We start from the raw sequence: 23252 nt of genomic DNA on the forward strand, positions 1-23252 counted from the left end.
TAATAATAATAATAATAATAATAATAATAATAATAATAATAATAATAATATTGGTTTGGATACAGGAGAGCGAAGAAGGGCCCATGAATGTCTGACAGCCACCTAATATTCCTCTGTCTTGCCAGAACAATCAGAATGTGGCTCTTCTTCAACCTTGCTTAAGGAATTTCACTTGCCTTGTTGTTTTGTTGTTGTTGCTGCTGCTGCTGTGTACTTTCACATCATTTCTGACTTATGGTAACTCTAAATTGAACCTCTCATGGGGTTTTCTTGGCAAGATTTGTTCAAAGGAGGTTTATCATTACCTTCTTCTGAAGCTGAGAGGGTGTGACTTGATCAAGGTCACCCAATGCGCTTCCATGGCTAAGCAGGGACTCAAACTCTGTTCTCTGGGGTTCTAGTACCAGTGGTCATATTTAGGCCTAAGATTAGCCATCATGTTCAATTACATTTTCATAAACATACACCAAAACCTGTCTATTTTCTTCATATATTATTATAACCATATTTTTTCTACAAAGAAGGAAAAACTACAACTTTAATGTTTAAAGTTATACCATTACTGTATCTTTATTGAAAAGACTTAACTGAGGATTTAAGGTTCAGTTTTGAGAGGAGAAACCCTGCCCCCCCCAGGGCCCAAAAGAGTCTTGTTCTGCCTTGCAAAATTTCTTTCAGAGGCCCTGAAAAGTTCTGCTGTAAGCATTTTCTGCAAGCATTTTAGAGTTGGTATATTCTCTCATCTAAATATATTCCATTCTACTTCCTCCTAGCCTTTTCCTCATGTATAATATGTTCCAAACCTATTAGCCATATTTATCACTATCCTCTAAATCTTCTCCATTTTCTTTCCATTCTTTTAAAAATGTGAAGATCAAAGCAGGCTGAGTAGCCCAGTAAAAACCAATGTACACCCGCATTAAAAAGCTGTTTCCAGTGGGTTTCCAGTTCCCATCAGTGTAGAGATAGGCAGGTCCACAGAGAAGCTCTCTTTAAGCTGCAGGAGAGCAGGAAGTGAAAAAATACAAATGTGGGGAAAAACAAAAATGTTTGCACACTAGTGATATGAATACCACACAACCTATCTTGGTGCTTATAATATGCCATTTGCAGTGTGGGACACACAATCTGTTCTTTAATTATTTACCGTCTACTCTTCCTTCAGGCAGATTAAGGAAGCATAGATTTCTCCCTGCTGTTGTCTTTAGGACAAACAGCAGACTGAAGGCTAGTAAATGACCCAAGATCACTTGTGAATTTCTTCCCTAAGCAGGGAACTGATCCTGGAGCTCATCAATCTCACACTCTAACAATAACCCAGTTCTGGACCATCCCAGGCCCCAAGGTTTCCAGGGCAAAATCTGAGACATAGGGACAACCTCTGGTGGTGATGTTAAGTATTATGCATTAAGTATCAACAATAATAATTGACAACAGTTTGAAGTTTATCGCATCGGGTTCTTGGCCCGGCAGGAAACGGAAACGAGTGGGAGATGGATTTTACCGCACACACCCGTCCCTCACTCGTTCCGTTCCCCCTCTCTTCCCTGCCCATTCCGTTCCAGAGGGGACGCTTTTTGAGAACTGTTCAGAACAGTTCTCAAAAATTTTCCCCTCTGGAACGGATTAAGAACGGAAGAGAGGGGGAACGGAACGAATGAGGGACGGATGCGTGCGGTAAAATCCGTCCCCCACTCGTTCCGCACTCATCTCTACTCCTTCCGTTCCGTGCTCAGAACGGAATGGAAGGAACGCAGTGCGATAAAGTTCTTTGTCGTTCAAACACACACACCATATTCTCTGATTTGGAAATAAATATTTAGCTAAAAGGCTGCTCCTAGATTAAGGCGAAATGAAAGAATTATTTCTTCTCACTTACTTAGTGGAACTGGATAACTTGTTTTACCATGCTGCCAAGAGGTCAAACAAATAGGTGCTAGAACAGATCAAATCTGAAATCCCTCTGGAAGCCAAGATGACTAGACTATCACATTACCTTTGCTCCTGGAATAGATGCGGAATATAACCTTAAGATGATGTATCTTATTGCATTCACCTGTCACTGAGCAGCAGGCAGCCGATTTGTAACCTGGGCTTCTCTCTCATCTTTTCATGAATGGGATTTTTATTTTATTTTATTGAATCATTATACTTCACATACATTTCATATAACAACAACAAATATCATCATTTTGACCCCTTATATCTTTCCCATATCCCCTCTATTTACATATCCTTTAAACATTCTCATTCGTAAGCTTACATATACTACTTCCTTCCCCCAAACCCCTAGAGATTTCAAATAGTCCTATTCGAATGGGATTTTGAAAAGCAGTGGCAAAAGCCTGAGTTGCAAATGGGCTGCCTGTTGCCTGGCAATAGGTGAATGCATTAAGATCCATCTTCTTAAAGTTACAGCCTGCATCTGTGCCATAAGCAAAGGTAGTGCAATAATCTCCTAAGGCTCTCGTACTTTGGCCATGTCATCAGACATACGACTCATTGTAGAAAAGAAAAATGCTAGGAAAGGTGGAGAGAAGCAGAAAGAGAAAGGCTGTATACTAGATGGATGGACTAGGTTATGGGTATAAATTTACAGGAACTCAGCAGTGCAGTGGAGGACAGGGACACTTGGAGATGTCTCATCTACAGGGTTGCCACGGATTGAGATCCAATCAAGGGATGATAACGACAACCTCGTGAAATTGGATGCAGCAGAGAAAGGAAGGTGCGCTCTGGCACTACAATGAATGGGAGAGAAGGAGGAAGCTAGCTAACTAACTAACTAGACTCCCAGAGAGCCTTTGCAAGCTGCAGCAACAAATCAATTAACCTTTGAAAATTATAGCAAGATGTTCCACTAGCTGAGCTGGAGATTTGCACGCAGCCCTTTGGTGTTGCCTGGAGGTAAACCAACCAAAACTGGGGAATTTGCACCCTCATCTAGTACCTGGATATGACACATGAGAACTAGAGACTGAAGGACAGGCCCCAAGATCTAGGAGCTCTACAGAGTAATAAGTAGGGAGCCTGACAAAGATTTTGTCCCAATGCTGTTTATTCTTAGGCTTTTCAACTCTAGAAAGGCTTTTAAAACCAAAATGAAAAAAAATGCAATCAACATAAAGCAGCTGAAATGCAACTTGCACAATCAAATTAACTAAGATTCTAAAGATTTTCACTTCTTCATCGAGATTATGTTGTAACAATGGGGTGCCTGAACATCAAAGACATACTGATAGGGTGTAAACAAAATGTCAGTGATAGTGGCAGAAAGAATCCAAGATTATTTTCCTGAATCAAGCATTCTTACTTATTTTTCTTTCTAGGCATATTTTTAAATGATCTTATCTGAGTTCTCTTTGAGAGTATCAAAGACAGAATGGACATACAACAATATAATCAGGGCATTCAAAATTTACAAACAAAGTTGGACATATGGAATCCTGCAACAAAATATTGTTAAGTGTGGATTAGGTTTTCAGTTCTTCCAGGTCTCTTTTCCATTGTTCTCTTTTTAAAAATAAAGGGTGGTTGAGATAGGAATGGACAAACTTAACAACACCATTTTACTCGGGTGGATAAATTCATCAGAAAAATTTAGTAGTACTTAAATGATTTGAAGATGCACAATAACAACAAAATATGACAGGAAGCAATATCAACAGCAACAGTAATAACATGTTATTTCCTCATAAAATGTAAAGTATGAATAAACATGAAAGAATGAAAATAAAAAAACTAAATAAACAAAATATTTTTATCCCTGTACTTTGTCAAGAGGGGGAGGGGTGACATCTGCATGTAGATGTAAGGGGAGGTCCCATAGGTAAAAAGTTTGAGTGCCACTGGCTTAGGGCATTATTAAAGAACCTGAGGCCCTCTCCAGATGGGCCTTTGTGGTGCTCCCGTCACGTGCTAGGAGTTGACCATGGGCACACCGCCCATATTGGCCTCACCCCTAGCACGTGACTGGGGCGTCAAAATGGCAGCGTGCTATATACACGGGCGCTGCCATTTTGACGCGATGGACGCTTAGCGTCCGCACATCCCGGTGTCATTGTGACACCACAAGTGCGCCACTGGTGCACTCCGGCATCACAATCGCGCTGCAAGAAGAACCCGCTTTTTAAGGGTTCTTTTTACTGTGTGAGGGAGCCGCATGATTTGTCTGCTGCAGCTCTCTTGCACAGCAAAATAAGGCACGGATAGACCGCCCTCTTTGGGCAGTCTGTATCTGCCTGTGACTACATATCTATTTTCCCATTCAAAATGTTAATGAGTGGAAGCTTCACTATTTACAATCTTGACATTCAGACTGTGCTGAATGTTGCTTTTATTTAAAAGGAGGAAATCAATACAAACATGCAAATACCTTTGCAGTATTCTAGCAATTTTTATTATCCTGAACTTGTAATATCCTTTATTATTCCAGAAAATACCTTAATTAAAAATAAGAAAAATCTCTTGAACTGTTATCAAAGTTTTTAAAAACGGTTTAAAAACATAATTGATGTGGCATTTCAAAAATACATATTCCTGTTCACATCCTCAGGTTGTAAAAAATTAGCCATTGTGTGTTCCTGTTAAATTGCTTTTTAATTGTAAGTTAAATGCCTGAACTTAAAATTATTTTACTTTTAGTTTGCAGTAACTTGCAGAAGGCATTGAAACAGAAATGGGAACCAGACAGTTCACTGGTTAAATAATGCCTAATTTCAATGTGCTGTAGGTGAACAAGAAAAACAGATCCACACAGTATAGTACACACCCAACCTGCCTTTAAACAGGAGTGTCAGACATCAAACATCATAAGGTCTCTATATATGTGTAACTTTACACACATTTATTCTTCTTCCTGTCTCATACTTATATCTATCTAAAGTGTGGCTACTAAAAAGACAAAGAAGTGCATCATAGAGCAAATCAAATCTGAATTCTCCCTAGAAGCCATGGTGACTATACTGAGGCTGCCATATTTTGATCATATCATAAGAAGACATGATTCACTAGAAAAGACAATTATGCTTGATAAAGCAGAGTGCAGCAGGAAAAGAAGAAGACCACATTCCACATGGATATAGAAAGCCACACCTCGGAGTCTGCAACACTTGAGTCTGCAACACCAGGAGGACTTGGGATCTCTCATTCGTAGGGTTGCCATGAGTTGAAGTAAACCTGATAGCAGTTAACAACAACAGAAGTGTGTCTAGACTTTTCCCAGACACAGAATAAATACACATACATACTTCTTTGTCTAGTAAACAAACAAACAAACAAACAAACCTGATACTACTGGTGGGGATTAACAAAATGGCTTCCATGCTGAAAACAATTAATCTCTCTTTTTCTGTTTAGACAATTCAATGGCTTAAGCCAAATATCACAACTTTCTCTTCATGTGCCACTTGAATCCTGTTGTTCTAGGCCTAACAATTCAATTCCCTAGCTATCCCAAAACTCTACAAACAATAATTACATCTCAGTAGAAACAATGCATAGGGACACAACAGACATGAAGCAGTTCATATCAAGAGTTGTGCCATTGTTGTCATTTGCTATCAACTCAGATTCAACTTATGGGAACTCCATGAACAAGAAATCTACAAGAGCTGTGCTCAAGTCTTGCAAAGCCAGGACTGTGGCTTCCTTGACTGAATCATCCCATGTGCAATGTGGCCTTCCTTTTTTCCTGCTGCCATTTTACCAAGCATTATAGTCTTTTCTGCTGACCCATGTTGTCACAGTTTTCTATACAAATAGAGCCAGATGGGGGAAATGCACTTATATGTGTAACATGCAAGGTAGATATGCCATGGTTTACTTTGCTTTGATTTACTGGCTATAGATAAGTCACACAATGCTAAATTCCATATTTACAAAAGTTCTGCCTGCTAGTAGGCTGTTGCTTTTGATATAGCTATTCCTACAATCATAGCAAAACAAAAGTTAGGTGGAAGAAAGATTTGAAAAAGATATAAGAATGCAGTTAATTCATCCACTGGTTCAGAATATTTGATGTTGTTTTCTCTGCGAACACACCAATCCCATACCCTTGTATATTAGAGTAACAATGGCCTGGTACAGATGGGTCCAATGCGGCGTGCTGGAGCTGTGCTAAGGTTATGGGACCACTTGGCAACCACACAGTCCCTAACCCTAGCACGTACAGAGTGTGTGATAATGGTGGCACCCTGTGTGCACAGGCACCACCATTATGATGCCATGGTGCGGCACAGGCATGACATGTTTGTGCTGTCCCAAGCTGCTTATGGCAGCCTAACTGTGGCGTGAGAAGGAGCTCCGAAATGGAACTTCTTCTGGCACACGCCTCGTTCCCTCAGCCACCAAACAGCTACGAGAACGGCACCAGGGAGAAAGGGGCTGATTGGCCCCTTTCTCCTCTGGCTGCAGCTGTCGAGGTGTCCTGAGGCATGAAGCCCCAAGGACACCCCTTTTCCAGGCCATGTGAAAGTGGCATTTTGCTGCTTCTCTGTGTCCTGGAAAAGTGCCGGGTTACAGCTGCAGGGGCTGCCGGTGAGGCTGTCCTGCCTCCAACCCGGCAAAAAAAAGGGGCGGCTGCAGACCACCTCTTTTCTGCTATCTGTACCGCGCCTTTGAGGACCATTCTTGCAACTCCCAGTGGAACTACAGTACACATGTAGCAGAGGCCTTGCTGTCTCCTCAAAGAAATAAATAACCCATTGTTTGTTATGCAGATATAATTTGGGTGTGAGGAATTTGCAGAAGATAATTAGAAAACAGGGTTCTTGCCTTTTGTACACCTCCCCCATAATTCTTCTTGCAGTCACCTCTCCTCCCTTTATGTAGCTGCAAAAACATAAATGAAACTAGCCAAGGAGGCAAAGGCTGGAGGAAAGATTAGAGAATCAGACTGGGGGAGTTAAACAACTCTTTTCCCCTGCAAATGCCCCTTCCCCATTACCAATAAACCAGAAAACACATATTTGAGAAGCAATTAGCACTATCCTTCTTAAAAAAATGTGTAGAGGGATTTTGAATGGATTGTACTAGGGCTGAATTGCACTATTATTGTGCTGGAAGAGGAGGGTGCATATAAATAAAAGTTATGCTTCAAATATCTTGTTTTCAAAGATGCCAGTCTAACCTTTCTGGGAATGGAGCTCCACAGCTTGGAGCAGGCTCCAAGACAGCCCTCTTCCATGTTCCCACCAAATGTACCTTTGGGATGCTGGGAGCAACAGAAAGGATCCAAAAGATCTGAAAACATAGACAGGTCTATATGAGAGAATAGAGTCCTTCAAGTCACCTAGATCTAAGCCATGTAGAGCTTTATAAATCATGGCCAGCTCTTGAATTTTGCCAGAAGTGGACCAGCAGCTAGTTGAGCTGTTGAGACAAATTAACAATCTGGCTACAGTTTTTTGGACCAGAAGTCATTTGTGAACACTCTTAAAAGACACCTCCACAAAAAGCACATTACATTAATCTAAATGGCATGTAACTGGCTGTGTGTGTTACCATGGCCAAATCTGATGCCTCAAGGAATGGTCACAGCTGTGTATAAACCTTGATTGTGCAAAAGCCCTTCTGGCCACCAGTAACACCTGAAGTTCAGGGTTGAATCGTGTTCATCCATTCTGTGGACCAGCATCTTCAGGGGGAGTGTAAACCTGCACAGGCTGAATCCATATTTCCTTATCAGCTGACCAGGGTCACCTCTGTCTTGTCTGGATTAACCTTCAATTTGTTTTCCCTCACTCAGTCCATTACAGCTGTCAGGCACCAGCTTAAAACTGGAACAGCTTCACTGGATTCTAGCTGAAAGGAGCAAGAGTGGGTGTCATCCACATACTGATGGCACCAAATCCCAGGAGTCCTCCTTGTGGGTTTGCCCCTTGTAGAAGGAATGGAGCCACTGTAAAACATGCCTCCAAATCCCATTCCAGTGAGGTAGGCCAGAAGGATAACATGGCTGAGAGTACTGAAAGTTGCCGAAAGGTCCTGCAGAACCAACAGGAATACACTGCCCTTGTCCAGTTCCCAGAGCCAGTCATCCTCCAAGGTCCCATAACCATGTCTGAAACTACTGTGGATTGAAATTGATCTAGATAATAAATCTTATTCAAGAAGGCTTGGAGGTCAGAAGCCACCACACACTCTAGTGTCTTGTCCAAAAATGGAATACTAGACACTGGTCAATTAATGCTTAATATCACTGGAGCCATAGAGGACTTTTCCAATAATGGTTTTATAATGGTTTCATTTAGGTGTGCTGGAACTCTGCCTAGTTTTAGTGAGGCATTAACTACTCTCTCTACTCTCACAGCTAATACCCCCCCCCCCCGCCCGAATGGTTTATTTTTAAAAAAATAAATAAACCAGGATGGGAAAGTATCTGACACGCATGTGGTGCTCTCACCTCTCCAATAATCCTGTTCACATCCTCAGGTTGTACAAAATTAGCCATTGTGTGTTCCTGTTAAATTGCTATTTAATTGTAAGTTAAATGCCTGAACTTAAAAGCCTTACCAGAATGCAATTGGAAAAATATTATGCATGATTATATTGCCCCCATTCTTCTTTTGAGGTTTGAAGCTAAGGAAACAGTTGCAGGAAGTTTTGAAAAACCTATTTCTCTTCCACCTCACCAACCACTTAACCCCCCCCCCCCCAAAAAAAAAAAAGTCCAGCGGGAAAAGCTTCAAATGCCTGTGTTACTGTGCCTCTTTTTCTGTTATATTAAAGGATGAAGTGGGTTGACATTAGCTATTCTACTCCATACTAGTGGTCCAAAAGAGGCTAGTCCCTTGTTCTGGCAATTATTCTGGAGGATTTGCTAGTTGTTAATCTCTCCTGGCACAATTTCAATGGCTTTCTTAGATTATTTCTTCTCATGTTAATGAATGTTGTGGGCTTTTTCTTCACCACTTCTACAATGCTTTGCTAGCAATCAAATAGGCTGGGTTTCATGCAGCAGTGCATAAATAGGCTGCCTTTTCTTCTTGTTCTGTGAAAGATTCCAGGACAGCAGAGATTTCCTCTCTTCAGCTTTAACACTTGTCCTTGCTTGCCTGAAGTAATAAAATAGGTATGATTTATGAGAGGGCAAACTGTGACAATATGTTGAATTACATGCCACCTTAGTACAATCTTAACAGTGCTTACTTAGAATCAAATCTCATAGTATTCCATGGGATTTACTCCCAGGTGAGTGTACATAAGACTGCAATCTCTATGTGATTTACTACTGTGGATTTGGAGATTATTCTATGGACTGTGTTATAGAAGCTGTTCCTATATTTGTCAACTCTTTTTAAATACAGGCCCTTTCTTTATGAGCAAAATATCCCAGGACTGTATTTAAGCTTCTGAAAGTCCCTATTCAGTGGCAGTCAATATCTGCTCTGCCCTTAACAAATGATTAGCAGACTAGCTAATAAAGCACCGTTTAATGTGCAAATTGTGGTCCATCCTCATTATGGTTCATCCTCATTAGTCCCATCATTTTTAATGGGAAACTGAAGCCAAGACTTTCCAAGTTCCAACCATTTACTTGGGAATAAACTTCACTGGAATAAATAGAACTTTCTCGCACTAAAAACATAAACAGACTGTAAGGCACAGGCCTAAACCACTTTATGAGTTTCAAAATGAATGGATTCGGAACGCTGCACTTCTTCCATTTGAATGCCACTTCCATTGATACCTTAAGCACAGCCTCATTTGGCACTACTGTAAATATGTGGTCCAAGGATCAAATTGCTCACTTGTATTAGCAACAGTATATTACATTTCAAATGTTTAAAGTATTTTATGTAAGCTCTCTTTCCACCATTCTCACAAGAGACCTGCAAAACAAGCCAGGGGCCAGGTCCATAGCTGAGGTGAAACTGAACTGAGGACTTCAACACTCACATGTTTAAATCTTTAACACTTCAAAACCTTTCAGGACGGATTCACTTGCACCTACTTTTGCACCAGCTTTCATTTGAAAGCGAGCATAAAATTAAAATGTCCAACATAAAATATTTAATTTCATTCAAGTCTAGTTTAATTTTCATTCAACTAGAATTATAACAAATGGCCATCAAAAGGTGTGCATCTTTTGAATATTTGCAGCTACTTATGCATTTAAAAACCCAAGCCACCTCTTTGGAGGTGAGGCTGCGGAGTTGCAAGGGAGTCCCTGCTAAGCAAGCATAAATTGCAACACCTTCTTTTGCTTTCTTTGGAAAATCAGCTCATCTGCTCAGTTTGCAATTCAGAGAGTTTGTTTATACATCTTCTCTTTGACAACCAGGACTTTCAATTCTTTATTTTTAAAAGCCACAACATATCCCTCGCAACACCAATACAAGGAAAATTGTATTGACCCCTGAAGTCTCTTCCAATTCTATGATTTCTATGGCTGCATCTGCACTGCAGAAACAATCCTGTTTGACACCACTTTTAACTGCCCTGGCTCAATGCTATGGAATTCTGGGAATTGTAATTTATTGTGACACCAGAGCACAGTTATACTGTAGTTTGTAGCACAGTTGTAGAACCAATTGTAGTTTACCATGGCACCAGTTATGGCTCTGCTCTGGTGCCACGACCAACGCTTGTTCCCAGAATTCCATAGCACTGAGTCATGGCAGTTAAAGGCAGCATCTACACTGCAAAATTAATGCAGTTTGACATCACTTTATCTATGAAGGCTCAAGGCTATGGAATCATGGGATTTGTAGTGTTATGGGCTGTCTAGCCTTCACTGTCAGAGCAATGAGGTCACAACTACCATTCCCAGAATTCCAAAACCTTGAGCCATGGCCATTAAAGTGGTGTCCAACCAGATTATTTCTGCAGTGGGGCTGCAGCCTATCATTCTGCATAGCTAAAATACTTTAGATTACAGTTGTTTTTGGATACTTTGACTCTTTCCTGTAGCTTTTCTGACTTCTTTCAACAGGAACAGTACAAGAAACATGTTGGCCTTGTTGGCCTCTTTTCCAGAATCAACTGAGATTCTGCAGAAGCCCTTTCAATACAGTGGGTCCTTGGTATCCGCCAGGATTTGGGTCCAGAACCACCCCCCCCCCCCCCTGGATATCAAAATCCTTGGATACTCAAGTCCAGTTGAATACAGTGGCACAATAAGATGGTGTCCCTTGTATAAAATGGCAAAATCAAGGTTTGCTTTTTGGACTGTATATACCGTGGGCCCTCCCCATTCATTGGGGGTTAGGGGCACAGGAGCTGCAAATAAAAAACCCCACTGTTTTTTATCTGAGGGAACAACTCTCTCAGCATCTCTAGGTCCTCCAGGGCAGCCCTGTGGCCAAGACCTGCCAGACGTTGGTCATGAAATTGCACTGGAGGACCTACAGATGCCTAGAGAAGTGTTGTCTCTAGGTCCTCCAGTATGGTTTTTTGGCAGAGGTTGGCCACAGAATCACTCTGGAGGACTTGGAGGGAACCTAGTAATAAAATCTGTGAATAACCAAAGCCTCCAAAGTCAAAGGTGTAAATGTGGAGGGCTAACCGCATTTAAAAAGTATTTCCAAACTGTGGATGCTTGGGATCCGTGGATAAAGGAGGGCTGAGGGTACCACTAACTCTGCCAGCCTCTCACCCACCTAAAGGGGTGGGGGGTGGGAAAGGGGGGCTTTCCCCTCTTACCTGAGTAAGAGAGAGATTCATCAGGGTCAGGATCAGGGTGAAGAACTGGAGGGGACACACACACACACACACACACAGAGTGGTATGTTTGGTGTGCAGAGGCAGTCCCTCATCCACCTAAAGAGGGTGGTGGACAGAAAAGGAGGACTTTCTCCTCTTACCTGAGTGAAGTAGACATTCATGAGGGTCAGGGGGAAGAGCTGGAGGGGAGATATCTATATATATATTCACACACACACCCATCTCTATTTGGTGTGCAGAGGCAGCCTGTCCCCCCCCCTCCCGTGGGGTACCTGGGCGAAGTAGAGGTTGAGGAGGGCGAGGGTGAAGAACTGGAGGCAGACGGGGCAGCAGTAGAGGAGCCAGAAGGCCAGGGGCGGGAGGGCGTTGGCGCCCCGAGGGTCCCTGAAGTAGAAGGAGAAGAGCAGGGTCCGGAGGGCGGCCCAGAGCAGGCAGAGGAAGAGGAAGACCGTCTGGAAGCTGAGGCGCTTGTGCCGGAGCCGGAGCACCAGCCAGAGCTGCCCGTAGACCCAGAGGAAGAGCAGCGCGTAGAGGGCCGTGTAGGCGGAGGTCAGGCCCAGCTTCACGAAGGGGGGCACGGCGGGGCTCAGGGTGGGAGGCCAGGAGGCATTGCCCCGGGGGCCCTCCATGGCAGCCAGCCTCAGAAGGAGAAGGAGAAGCTGCCTCTGCAGCCTCCTAGTCCTCCTCGCCTCCCTCTCTGCAGCAGCATCTCCTCCTCCTCAGCTGCAACAAGGCAGAGCAACCCAGGAGGAGCAGAAGAGGAAAACAAGGCGCACTTCCTCCTCCTGGGTTGTTGTTTTGCAGCACATGACCGGCCCCATCCCAATGATTCACCCGGCTGCCTTTCCGTCAGCTGTTGGCAAGGCCAGACTCCAAGAAGCAGCTCCTCTTTCTCTCTCTCTTGGGATGTATCCGCATTGCGGAAATAACCCGGTTCCATAGCGCTTTAAGTGCTGCGGCTCAGTGCCACTACAACCATCTGCAACCAACTTCTAGTTGTGGCTCTGCTCTGGTGCCACAACAACTAACCACAACCAGCTACCAGTTGTGGCTCAAACCACAACAAACCATGTGTTCTACAACTGTGCTACAAACTAAAACCATATGCGTGCAGTGCAGCTGCAGCCCCGGCGTCTTTTGCAATGCGACACTCCACCACTTTGTTGTTGTTGTTGTTGTTGTGTGCCTTCAACCCCTTTCTGATTTATGGGGAACCAAAGGTGAAGCTATCATGGGGTTTTCTTGGCACGTTTCTTCAGAAGGGGCTTGCCATGGCCATCCTCTGAGGCTAAGAGGGTGTGACTTGCCCAAAGTCACCCAGGGGGTTTGCATGGCCGAGCCAGGATTCGAACCCTGGGCTCCACACCAGGGTTGTAGTCTAACACTCAAACCACTGTACTACACTGGCTTTCTTTTTACACCACTGTTTTTCAACGGAGATTCTCCTCTCTTGTCTAAACCACCTTTTTATCTTGACTGAAACAAGAAAAAACCTGAATCAAACCAGAACAAGATTGGATGGATTTTGCTTTTTGCACTCCCTTCTCAGCCACTGTGGCCGCATCTGCACCACAGAAAGAATCTGGTTTGATCCCATTATAATTGCCATGGCTCCATGCTATGGAATTCTGGGAATTGTACTTTGTTGACGCACCAGAGCTCTGCTCTGTAATCCGCAGCATGTAATTGTGCATTTTGGTTGACCCAATAAAGGCATCGTTGTTTGGTGGATATATAATCACTTCCTACATAATTCTGTAATTAACCACATGATCCTTCTGCAAAGGGACCTTGCAGCACCTTTGAGACTGGGAAGCTGTAATGGAAGAGGAACTAATTCCTTTTTATCCAATAATCATGTAGACATTTGTAGACTTCAGCCTCTTTTTTTGGTAAACTTTAAGTCTAAAGCTCAGGCTACCAACTTCCGTCTTTCAGTTCATCTCAAAGGTGCTGCAGGATCCCTTTGCATACTTTGCAGACAAACATGGCTATGTATTCAAATTCTACATGATTATTGGACGAGGCTCTGGAAAAGGAACTAGTTCCTCTTTCAATACAGCTTCTTGAATTTTTCCAGAGGCCTATCGCACACACAAAACTATGGGAGGAGGGAGGGGGGGAGCCAATTGGAAACTATGAAAATCTGAAATACAGAACAATGCTTTCTGCATAGAATCACTACTGAAGGAATGATGGGAAGCAACAGAAGAGTTCAACCAAAAATCACCTTGCAAGGATATAAGGTCCTGAGATGACAAATTCTTCTGCGTTACACTGGTGACTTCATGACAGTCAATATAGGGTAAATATCCCAGTAATTCAAATTCAATAAGAAGCCCAGCAATGATTGCAGCATCACAGAAAACCAAGATAAATCACCTTGCGAAGATTACACTGTGATAATACTTCCAAACTGATGGTAATCAAGGTAGCAGTATGAAACAGGTAGAAGCAGCACTGGCAGCATTGATGCAAGTAGCATTAGGAATCACACTGGCAGCAAATGGTTGCCTCCAGAGTTTTGAGGCTGTTTCAATTTAATCATTTTCTTCAGTAGCATTGTAACATTTCAATTCCAGATTATAATTCAGGAAGATATAGTTCCAATTAGCTTTTCCATGCTTCTAAATATGTGAAATTAACACACATTAACAGACAAATATGCAATTATCACAAAGAAAACAACCAATATATCACTCCTTACACATATAACCTGCTTACCCATATTTTAGGCCATATTCAGCTTGCATGTAACAAAATCCCACGAGTACAAACTAACTAGTGGTGTTAATACACCTTTACTCCTAAATACCTGCAGGCGGCTTATTCATGTGTAACATTTCTTAAAGGAATATTGTAACTAAACTAAATCTCTTAACGTGTAAGACCTAAGAACAGGCTGAATTACATCATGATATTCTATTACATACAATAATATGAATATAATGAACAATGAGCTGAGCAAATAATACAATGTTACAACTGATATTGATTTAAATTACAGACTCATGAGCAAACATGACTGTATTAGTATCCTATATTGAAGATGTGTACTTACTACCTCTAAATGAAGTTCCAACAATTCATTTGAACCCAAGGGTTTGCTGGAAAATACTTTCTATGGGCAGAATGCCTCACTTTATGCAGGCTTGCTTTGTGGGAATTCTCAATTAAAGGGACCACACTAAAGGGCTTTAAGCAAATAAGTATTTAAGAATTACACAAGACTAAACAGAATAGAATCTTTCTTCTAATGTCTTTTAAGAACAAGAAGGTAGCCTTATTGTGTGATGGAAATAGTAGCTAGTTGAGGTGACACAGGTTCAAATCCCCTCTCAGTTGTGAAAATCACTGGGGACCCTTACCTCTGGAAGTTTCTTTCGGTCTGACCTCTCCCATAGCGTTGCTGACAGCATAAAACAGCATTGTGAGGAGATGTATTCTTTCCTGAGTTTGACTGAGGAAACCAAGGATAAAAATAAAGTATCATAAATTTGTGTCAGTTCACAGCCCTGTTGTGTTTATTGTTCTTATCTGCTGACATGTTGACTTTGACTTATGGGGACCCTATGACTGAGAGACCTCAGTCACTCTGTCATTAACAGTCTCATTCAGATCTTGGAAACTATCCATCTGCAAAACAGTCTTCCTGTTTCCTGTTGCCTTCCACTTTGCCAAGCATTATTGTCATTTTTAGTAAGTCATGTCTTCTCATTATATGTCCAAAGTATAACAGTCTCAGTTTAGTCATCTTGGCTTCCAGAGATAGCTCAGGCCTGATTTGTTCTCTCTGTGTGTGTATGTATGTCTGTACATGTTCCTTCATATTGCCTACTTCTTCATTAAATTAATCTATCATCTTTCATCTGTTTTAAATAGTTATTCAGTGTATTGTTTCCATCAGCATTTCTTCTTGATCATGCAGTGTGTTTCCTTTCCGGTCATGGTGCACCACAACTCTTGCTTTAAATTTCCCTTTGATTTCTAGAATCTTGAGGAAGAGGTATTTTTTGTTCTGGTCTTCTTTTTCTCTGCATTGATTGTTATGGTAGTTTTATCTATCTACAAGTCAGCTCTTAACTGCTTTAAAAGACAAAGAGCCCTCCTCCAACCACCATCTTGAGGGGGAGAGGGGCCTTGCAATTTTTTGTATTGTTTTGCAATTTTACTGTACACCACTATGATCATTCCGGAATAGCGGTCTATAAATAAATAAATATTATTATTATTATTATTATTATTATTATTATTATTATTATTATTATTATTATTATTTTATCCAATTAGGCTTTCCTTTCTTTTTGGCTGCAGATAGAATCTTTTTCCATGACTTCAGTCCAGAGTTCTTCTGGATCCAAGTTAAATGTTCTTCAGGTTGTGTTTTGGCATGATGATTGGTTTAGTGTTCTTCAGCTTTATTCTAATTTTTGGTGTTAGTAATTCATGGTATGTGACACAATCTGCTCTTTATCTTGTTTCTGCACAGAGAATGGGGATTTTCCATCTTCTGCTTCCAGTTATGTAGTCTATTTGATTTCTATATTGGCCATCAGATGATAGTCATGTCATTTCTTTAGTTGCCAGAAAAATGTTGGCTCCACAACATGAATTCAGTCATTCTTCTGCTTCCTTTCTTGATCCTAGGCTAAATTCCCCTACAATCTTTGGTTCTGCTCTGTTTCCTATTTTTGCATTCCAGTCGCCTATATTATCCTGCCCTGTTTTGTTGTGTTGTTTTTCTGGACTCCAGCATAGAATCTTTCAATTTCTTCCTCTATGATTAGATCACAAACATGGATTATGGTGATATTGATGGGTTTTTCCTGATTTTGTCTTTTCCTTTTCTATATTATTCATTCAGACTTTGTATTATATCCATTGACTGCTTTTGTTACATCTCTCCTCACTATTAATGCCAGCCCATTTCTTCTCAAAATTTTCATGTAGTTCATAAAATACAGTGGTGCCTCGGGTTACGAAATTAATTCGTAACGCGGCCGCTTTCGTAACCCGAAAAGCCTTCGTAAGCCGAATTGCCATAGGCGCTAATGGGGAAAAGCCGCGATTCCGTGCGAAAAAGCCGAAAAAAGCACCAAAAGTTTTTTCGTAACCCGAAAAAACATTCGTAACCCGAAACAATAATTCCCTATGGGATTTTTTCGTATCCCGAAAATTTCGTAACCTGGGTATTTCGTATCCCGAGGTACCACTGTACTATGCTTTTTCATAAAATTTGGACAGCAAAGTTTATGAAATTTCAGTATCTTCAATATCTTTTAACATCAGTGAAAAGACAAAATCTGTAAGTAATGCAGAATTCCTGCATCTCATTTTGGCATAATTTTTTAAACGGAAATATACATTTTTGTCTCAGTCTGGAGGCAGGGAGGAAAACACCATGAAAAAATAAGTGGGAGAGAGTTTCCCAATCAACACGTTGCATGATTTAATTACAGGATAGTCTCACTTTTTATTTCCTTCAGAAATTTACCTATAAGCCTTCATAGAGGTCCATGGGACGGTTATGTATATAGCATGCATAATGTGTATGTAGCATATTATCTGCTGCTTTTCTGCTTTGTTTTGCCAATGTATGGTTACATGGAAGGGAGATGAACAGTGAAACCTAGCAGTGCTTTTTCATTTTACCCTATAAAAGCAGAAAAACTTCCATATCCTTGTTTCTTCTGTAAATAAAGGGCTGAAAATTGGCCTGAATGGCAGCTGGAAGTGATGTTATCTCCCAGGTGCTGAAATGTGTTGGCTCATCCTCTGAGGGGGGTGCGTGGGGCGAAATGACCCCACTTTCTCCGCAGTTGCCCAAGGGGAAGCCTGTGAAACCTTTGAATACCTCTGATTTTGGAACATTCTCATCTGCATATCTCTTATTTTCTGAGTAAACTGTCTGGAGACCTAAGATGTTGATCTACTTACCTATTGTTCTGTTGTTTAAGGAAACCCTTCCCCAGGCAAAACTCCATAAAACCCCAGAGAACAATCATCTTATCTCATCAAGTTGCCAAACTCCACCTTCACTCACTGCTTGAGCTCAGACTCTGCTGTTGTGACCATCAGAGGAGAATCCAGCATTGCAGAGTTGTTCTACACTTGTTAGACAATTATCTCTGTTTATTATTTCAAACTCTTGGTGTGGTGAAGGCAGAGGATATTATGACCAGCCTTACTTTCCCATGAATCTGATGAAGTGGACTGCATTCAATAAAAGTTCATGCCAGACAAAAATGTCTTGGTTTTTAAGGTGCCCAAAGATTTTTTGTTATTTTTACAAACCTAACTTCTGATCCCTTCATGTCAACGAAATACTGACTAAGCAGAAGGCATCCTGATGCAAGCATCGTAGGAATATTTGTTCACTTTCTTGTTTATATTTAGCCCGGACAATATCTGCACCAATATTCTTAATTTTCTTTACTTTTAATAATTATCTTCCTCTACTGTCAAGCTAAGTCATTCCTCTGTGACCAAGTGAGCATACTCAAACTTAACCCAGTGACATACAGATAATTTTCCATTGTGTCTCATTTTATACTATCCCATATCTTCCTGCAGAAGCAAAATAGTGGTCATCTGGTTATTTTGGCAAACCAAAACAGATTTACAGTGACTTCCCCCCTTCATTTTTAGAAGAGGAATATGGGTAGGTATGAGCCAATGTGATAAAGTGTTTTGGACTTCACAAGTCCAGGGTCTGAATCCTTGCTCAGCATAAAAACTTGGGTGACCTTTGTCAAGTCACACTCTCAGTCTGAGATAAAGTCAGTGGAAAACCTCCTCTGAATAAATCTTGCTAAGAAAACCTAAGGGTGATAAGGTTGCCATATGTTGGAATTGACATGAAAGCATGAACAACATCAGCAAAACTTCTAATGATATAAGAAGGGCCATGCTAGATCAGACTAAAGGTCTACCTAGCTCAGCCTTCTGTTCGCACAAGGCCAGAACAGACAGATCTGACCGCTCCTTCCAAAGATGTATTGGGGCTGTGGCATGCCACGGCCCCAATCCACCTTGAACTCAGCCAAAAAAGGAGCAGCAAAGATCCAGTCCTTTTTCAGCCAGGTAAAAGCCTGTTTTCCCACTTGCCATGGCCCCATGGCAGCTTCATGATGCTCTGGTGGCATGTGGCATGTAAACACTGGGCCACCAGAGTGTCATGAAATTGCCCATGTCTGGGCAGGCAGGGGGCTTCAATCCGGCTTCCCGGCATCATCAGGCTGTGTGGCATCTAAATGCCATGAGCCGATGGCACCCTGAAGCAGGTTTTTTTGGGCTGTCTGTTCCAACCCATAGTGACCAACGAGATTATAGGACACTGTAGAGCAGGATATAAGTGCAATGGTACCTGCCTGATCATGTTCCTTAGCAAAGGATGTAAGAGGCAGGCTGTCTCTAGCAGCGGAATTAATCAACCTTAATATTGTTAAGTCTCAAAAAGACACAGAGAATGGTGGATTTTAGTCAGTGGATTGCTGCACTACACTCTTATAGTGCTGTTATTCCACCCTTTCTGCTGTGGCTGCGTCCTGTAGCATTCTTGTATTTACAGTTTAGAGAGGAGCATTTAGAATTAGAATTCAGTCAGAGAGCTTTTAGGCCTCACTGTACAAACTTCAAAATGCTACAGGAGGCAGCCAGAGCAGTTAAAGTGGAATAGCAGCAGTACAAGAATGCAGTTCAGTAAAAGAGGAAGGACATAAATATATTACATAAAAATGAATAAGAATGGTCAAGTACATCACATGAGCATGCTATTAGGAAACTGAAACTGAGAGATCAATTTCCTTGATCTTTTTTAAAAAAAATAATTGTTACTTTCTCAAAATTAAAACTTGGAGGAAATAATTCAAATGGGCTACTTTGTCTATTAGAATGATCCATCAATTGTTGTAATGATTTTTTTTTAATTTTACAAAAAGTGTGATAATTTCTGCTCTTCATTTTTATTACTGAAAATTATGTTTTACAGATAAATATAATAATTGCCTGTAAGATTTTTTTTGCATTGCATTGCATTGCATTAAGGTATACCCGTTCTTTACTAGAGAAACTAGAGTAGGCTCAATGGGCAGTGTAATGTAGTGGTTTGTGTGCTGGACTATGACTATGGAGTCCTGGGTTCAAATCCCCTCTTGGCTATGGAATACCACTGGATTACCTTGGGTATGTCATATTCTCTTACCCTCAGATGAAAGCAATGACAAACCTTCTCTGAAGAAATTTGGCCCCATAAACCCTGCAATATGTTCACCTTAGGGTTACTATGAGTTAGAGTTGACTCATAGGGTTACTATGAGTCAGAGTTGAAAGCCAACAACAGTAGACTCACTCAATATATACTTAACAAGGCAACACTTATATATGTGTTCCATTGTGTTTCATTCATTCAATGGGTGTTGTTGTTGTTGTTGCTGTTGATGTTAGCTGCCCTTGAGTCATGGCGACCCTGTGGATGAGATATCTCCAAGAATCCCTATCCTCCACTGCCCTGTCCAGATCCTGCAAGCCCTTGCCCACAACCCCCCTGATTGAGTGTATCCATGTGGTCTTTTTCTCTTTCTTCTACTCTCTATGGCCCATTACAAACGGGCCTAAAAGTGCGCGCTCTGTGCGTGCTAGGGTTAGAAAGGGGCGTCCTTTTTGTTGGCATATTTCAGTTAGCACTAAAATTGCATTTTTCTGTAGGCACTGTAGCAGTTCAGTTGGGATATCATCTGTTCCTAGTGATTTATTTTTTCCCTTTCTCTTTATTGCAGATTCCACTTCACTTTTTAGAATTTGAGGTTCATCTTAATATGGCTCCTCATTCCAAATATTATTCATTCCCTCATCTTTTTTGTATAACTTTTCTGTGTAATGCCTCCAGCATCTTTTTATTTCTTCTTATTCCTGTATTATGTTCCTTTTTTCTCCATAGAGCATCCCTATCCTCAGTTTGAACTTGGCTTTAATTTCTCAGATTTTTGGGGAGAGTTCTCTTGTTCCTCCCTTTTTGTTGTTTTCTTCTATTTCTCTGCATTGGGCATTGTAGTATTTCACCTTATCCCTGTGTGTCAGATGATGCACAATTGTATTCATACTTCTGATTTTGTTCCTGTCTCCCTTTGCTTTTGCTTTTCTTCCTTCTTTTATTTCACGAAGTGTTTCATCTGTCTCCCATTGTTTCTTATCTTTCTTTCTTACATTCATCCTTAATAATGTCTTTGACTTCTATCCACAGTTCTTCAGGTTTCCAGTTGATTATACTCAATACTATTTCTTACATTGTCCTTGAATTCATCTGAAACATTATTAAGATCATAATTTGGTATAATGATGATTTTTGCTTTCTTCTTCAGCTTAACTCTGATTTTTGTTATGAGCAGTTCATGGTCTGTGGTCAATGGGTCTACTATAGCTGAAACTAACAATAGGGTAAATCCCTTTATGTCACATTGCTCATTGATGTAAGGTGGCTTGGAAATGTTTTCAGAACGAACGAACGAATTAGGCTGTTGATTTATATTTTCTTTAAAAGTGCCAACAAAATTCTGTCAACATGGTTTTCTATTTTTTCTATATCCTTTGGTGCATGCACTGGTGATACCACACCTGGATTATGGCAGTTTATTGCTAGTGGGTCTTCCTATTTCCCATGTTAGCCCCTGATCTCTGTGCAATGCTCAGCAGCTGGGATCATCTTCTCTGCCTGTCTCTTTGACCATGTTACTCCCTTGTTCTTATCCCTCCATTAGCTCCCCATTCCTTTCAGAATCTGATATAAAATTCTTTTCCTTACCTTTAAAGCCCTTCATGGCTTGGCTCCCTCTTATTTGTCAGTGCTCATCTCTCCTTACCTCCCTCCATGCCCACTGAGATCTTTTGACACCAGTCTCCAAGGGTCTCCTCCTCCCCTCCTCGAATCTGTACCTTCTCCTATGCTGCTCCTCATGACTGGAATCTCCTCCTCACACAACGGAGTACTCTTACTTCCTTGGCAATGGCCCTTTTCATATTGGAATTTTTTGAGCACAGAAGTAGGGTCAGTTTGCATTGGCCGATGCGTATTCACGTTATATCACATTGTTGTTTCACACTCGTGAGCTCAGAATACGCATTGGCCGATGCGTATTCATGTTATATCGCACTGTATTTTCACACTCAGTGTGAATCGGCCAATGCGTATTCAGGCAAAGTGAAGCGAGTGCAGATTGGATTACCACACCAGCCCAATACAATGTGTATTGACCGATTCGAATTGGCAGCCTTGCGCATGCTCTGTGGGGCTCTGAACGGGTCACGACCTTTTTAACTTCTGGGGTGAAGAATGAGGTCACTGTTTAGCGTGTAATATTGCGAGAATTGCTGCCTTTTCATCCCCCCATCCCTTTTTTTCTTTTAAACCAGCTATTTCCTTCCCTTTCGACATTTCCACAGGAAAGCAGATGATTATGTATAAATACATATAGGGTCTGTTTGACAACAATGAATAGATATGAATATTGGGGTGTGACCGTGGCCAATGTCATAAAAACACAAACATACATATATATATACCTGAACATGTGTATATGTATATACTAATGTGCACATGTATAGAAGTAAATATGCAGTGGTATAGCCCAAAGTGTAATGGTGCATGTACAGCAGTACATAAACACACATTTATACACAGACATGTGCTCATGTTTGGATGAAAGGAGACAAATTTGGACATGTCAGCATATGTTTGTGCATGTGTACACGTGTGTGTGTGTATATATATATAGACACACACACACACACATATACACACACACACATACACACACACACACAGTGGCACAGCCAAAAGTGTAATGCCGTATTTATATGTGTACACACACATCTGTCTGTATAAGTGTGTGTATGTTTATACACACACACACACACACACACACTTACATATATACACATAGTGGTACAGCCAAAAGTGTGATGCCGTATTTATATGTGTACACACACATCTGTCTGTATACACACACACACATATACATATATACATACAGACAGTGGCACAGCCGAAAGTGTAATGCCATATTTATATGTGCACTCACACACATCTGTCTGTATAAGTGTGTGTATGTGTGTGTATATACACACAGACACACATAGTGGTACAGGCAAAAGTGTGATGCCGTAGTTGTATGTGTACACACACATCTGTCTGCATGAGTGTTTACACACACACACACACAGTGGTACTGCCAAAAGTGTAATCCCGTATTTATATGTGTACACACACATCTGTCTGTATGAGTGTTTTTATATCTATCTATCTATCTATGAATGTAGTGGTACAACCCAAAGTGTAATGCTGCATGTATATGTGTACACACACACACACACACACACACATGCACATGTACAGATGCAAAGAGACATGTCAGGATATTTCAGCATATCATGATATGACAGCACATCTGTGTGCATGTGCATGTATACACACACACACACACATATATATATATATACATATATATATGCGCATTGCAATAGCCCTAAGTGCATACATATATGTACACACACACACACACACATGGACATGTATACAAATGAGGAGAGTT

General features: G+C 41.2%; 1 protein-coding gene across 1 annotated transcript in view; it reads right to left on the minus strand.

Annotated features, from left to right (window-relative positions):
- Positions 1 to 12462, minus strand: part of GPR137B (G protein-coupled receptor 137B) — a 39315-nt gene extending 26853 nt beyond the window's left edge. The window contains exon 1 of the mRNA XM_042451703.1: positions 11940 to 12462. Coding sequence (XP_042307637.1) covers positions 11940 to 12296 — 357 coding nt within the window. The 5' untranslated portion in view covers positions 12297 to 12462. The remainder of the gene's footprint in view (positions 1 to 11939) is intronic.
- Between the last annotated feature and the right edge of the window lie 10790 nt (positions 12463 to 23252).

This window comes from Sceloporus undulatus, chromosome 1 (genome assembly GCF_019175285.1).
Source record: "Sceloporus undulatus isolate JIND9_A2432 ecotype Alabama chromosome 1, SceUnd_v1.1, whole genome shotgun sequence".
Taxonomy (NCBI): Eukaryota; Metazoa; Chordata; class Lepidosauria; order Squamata; family Phrynosomatidae; genus Sceloporus; species Sceloporus undulatus.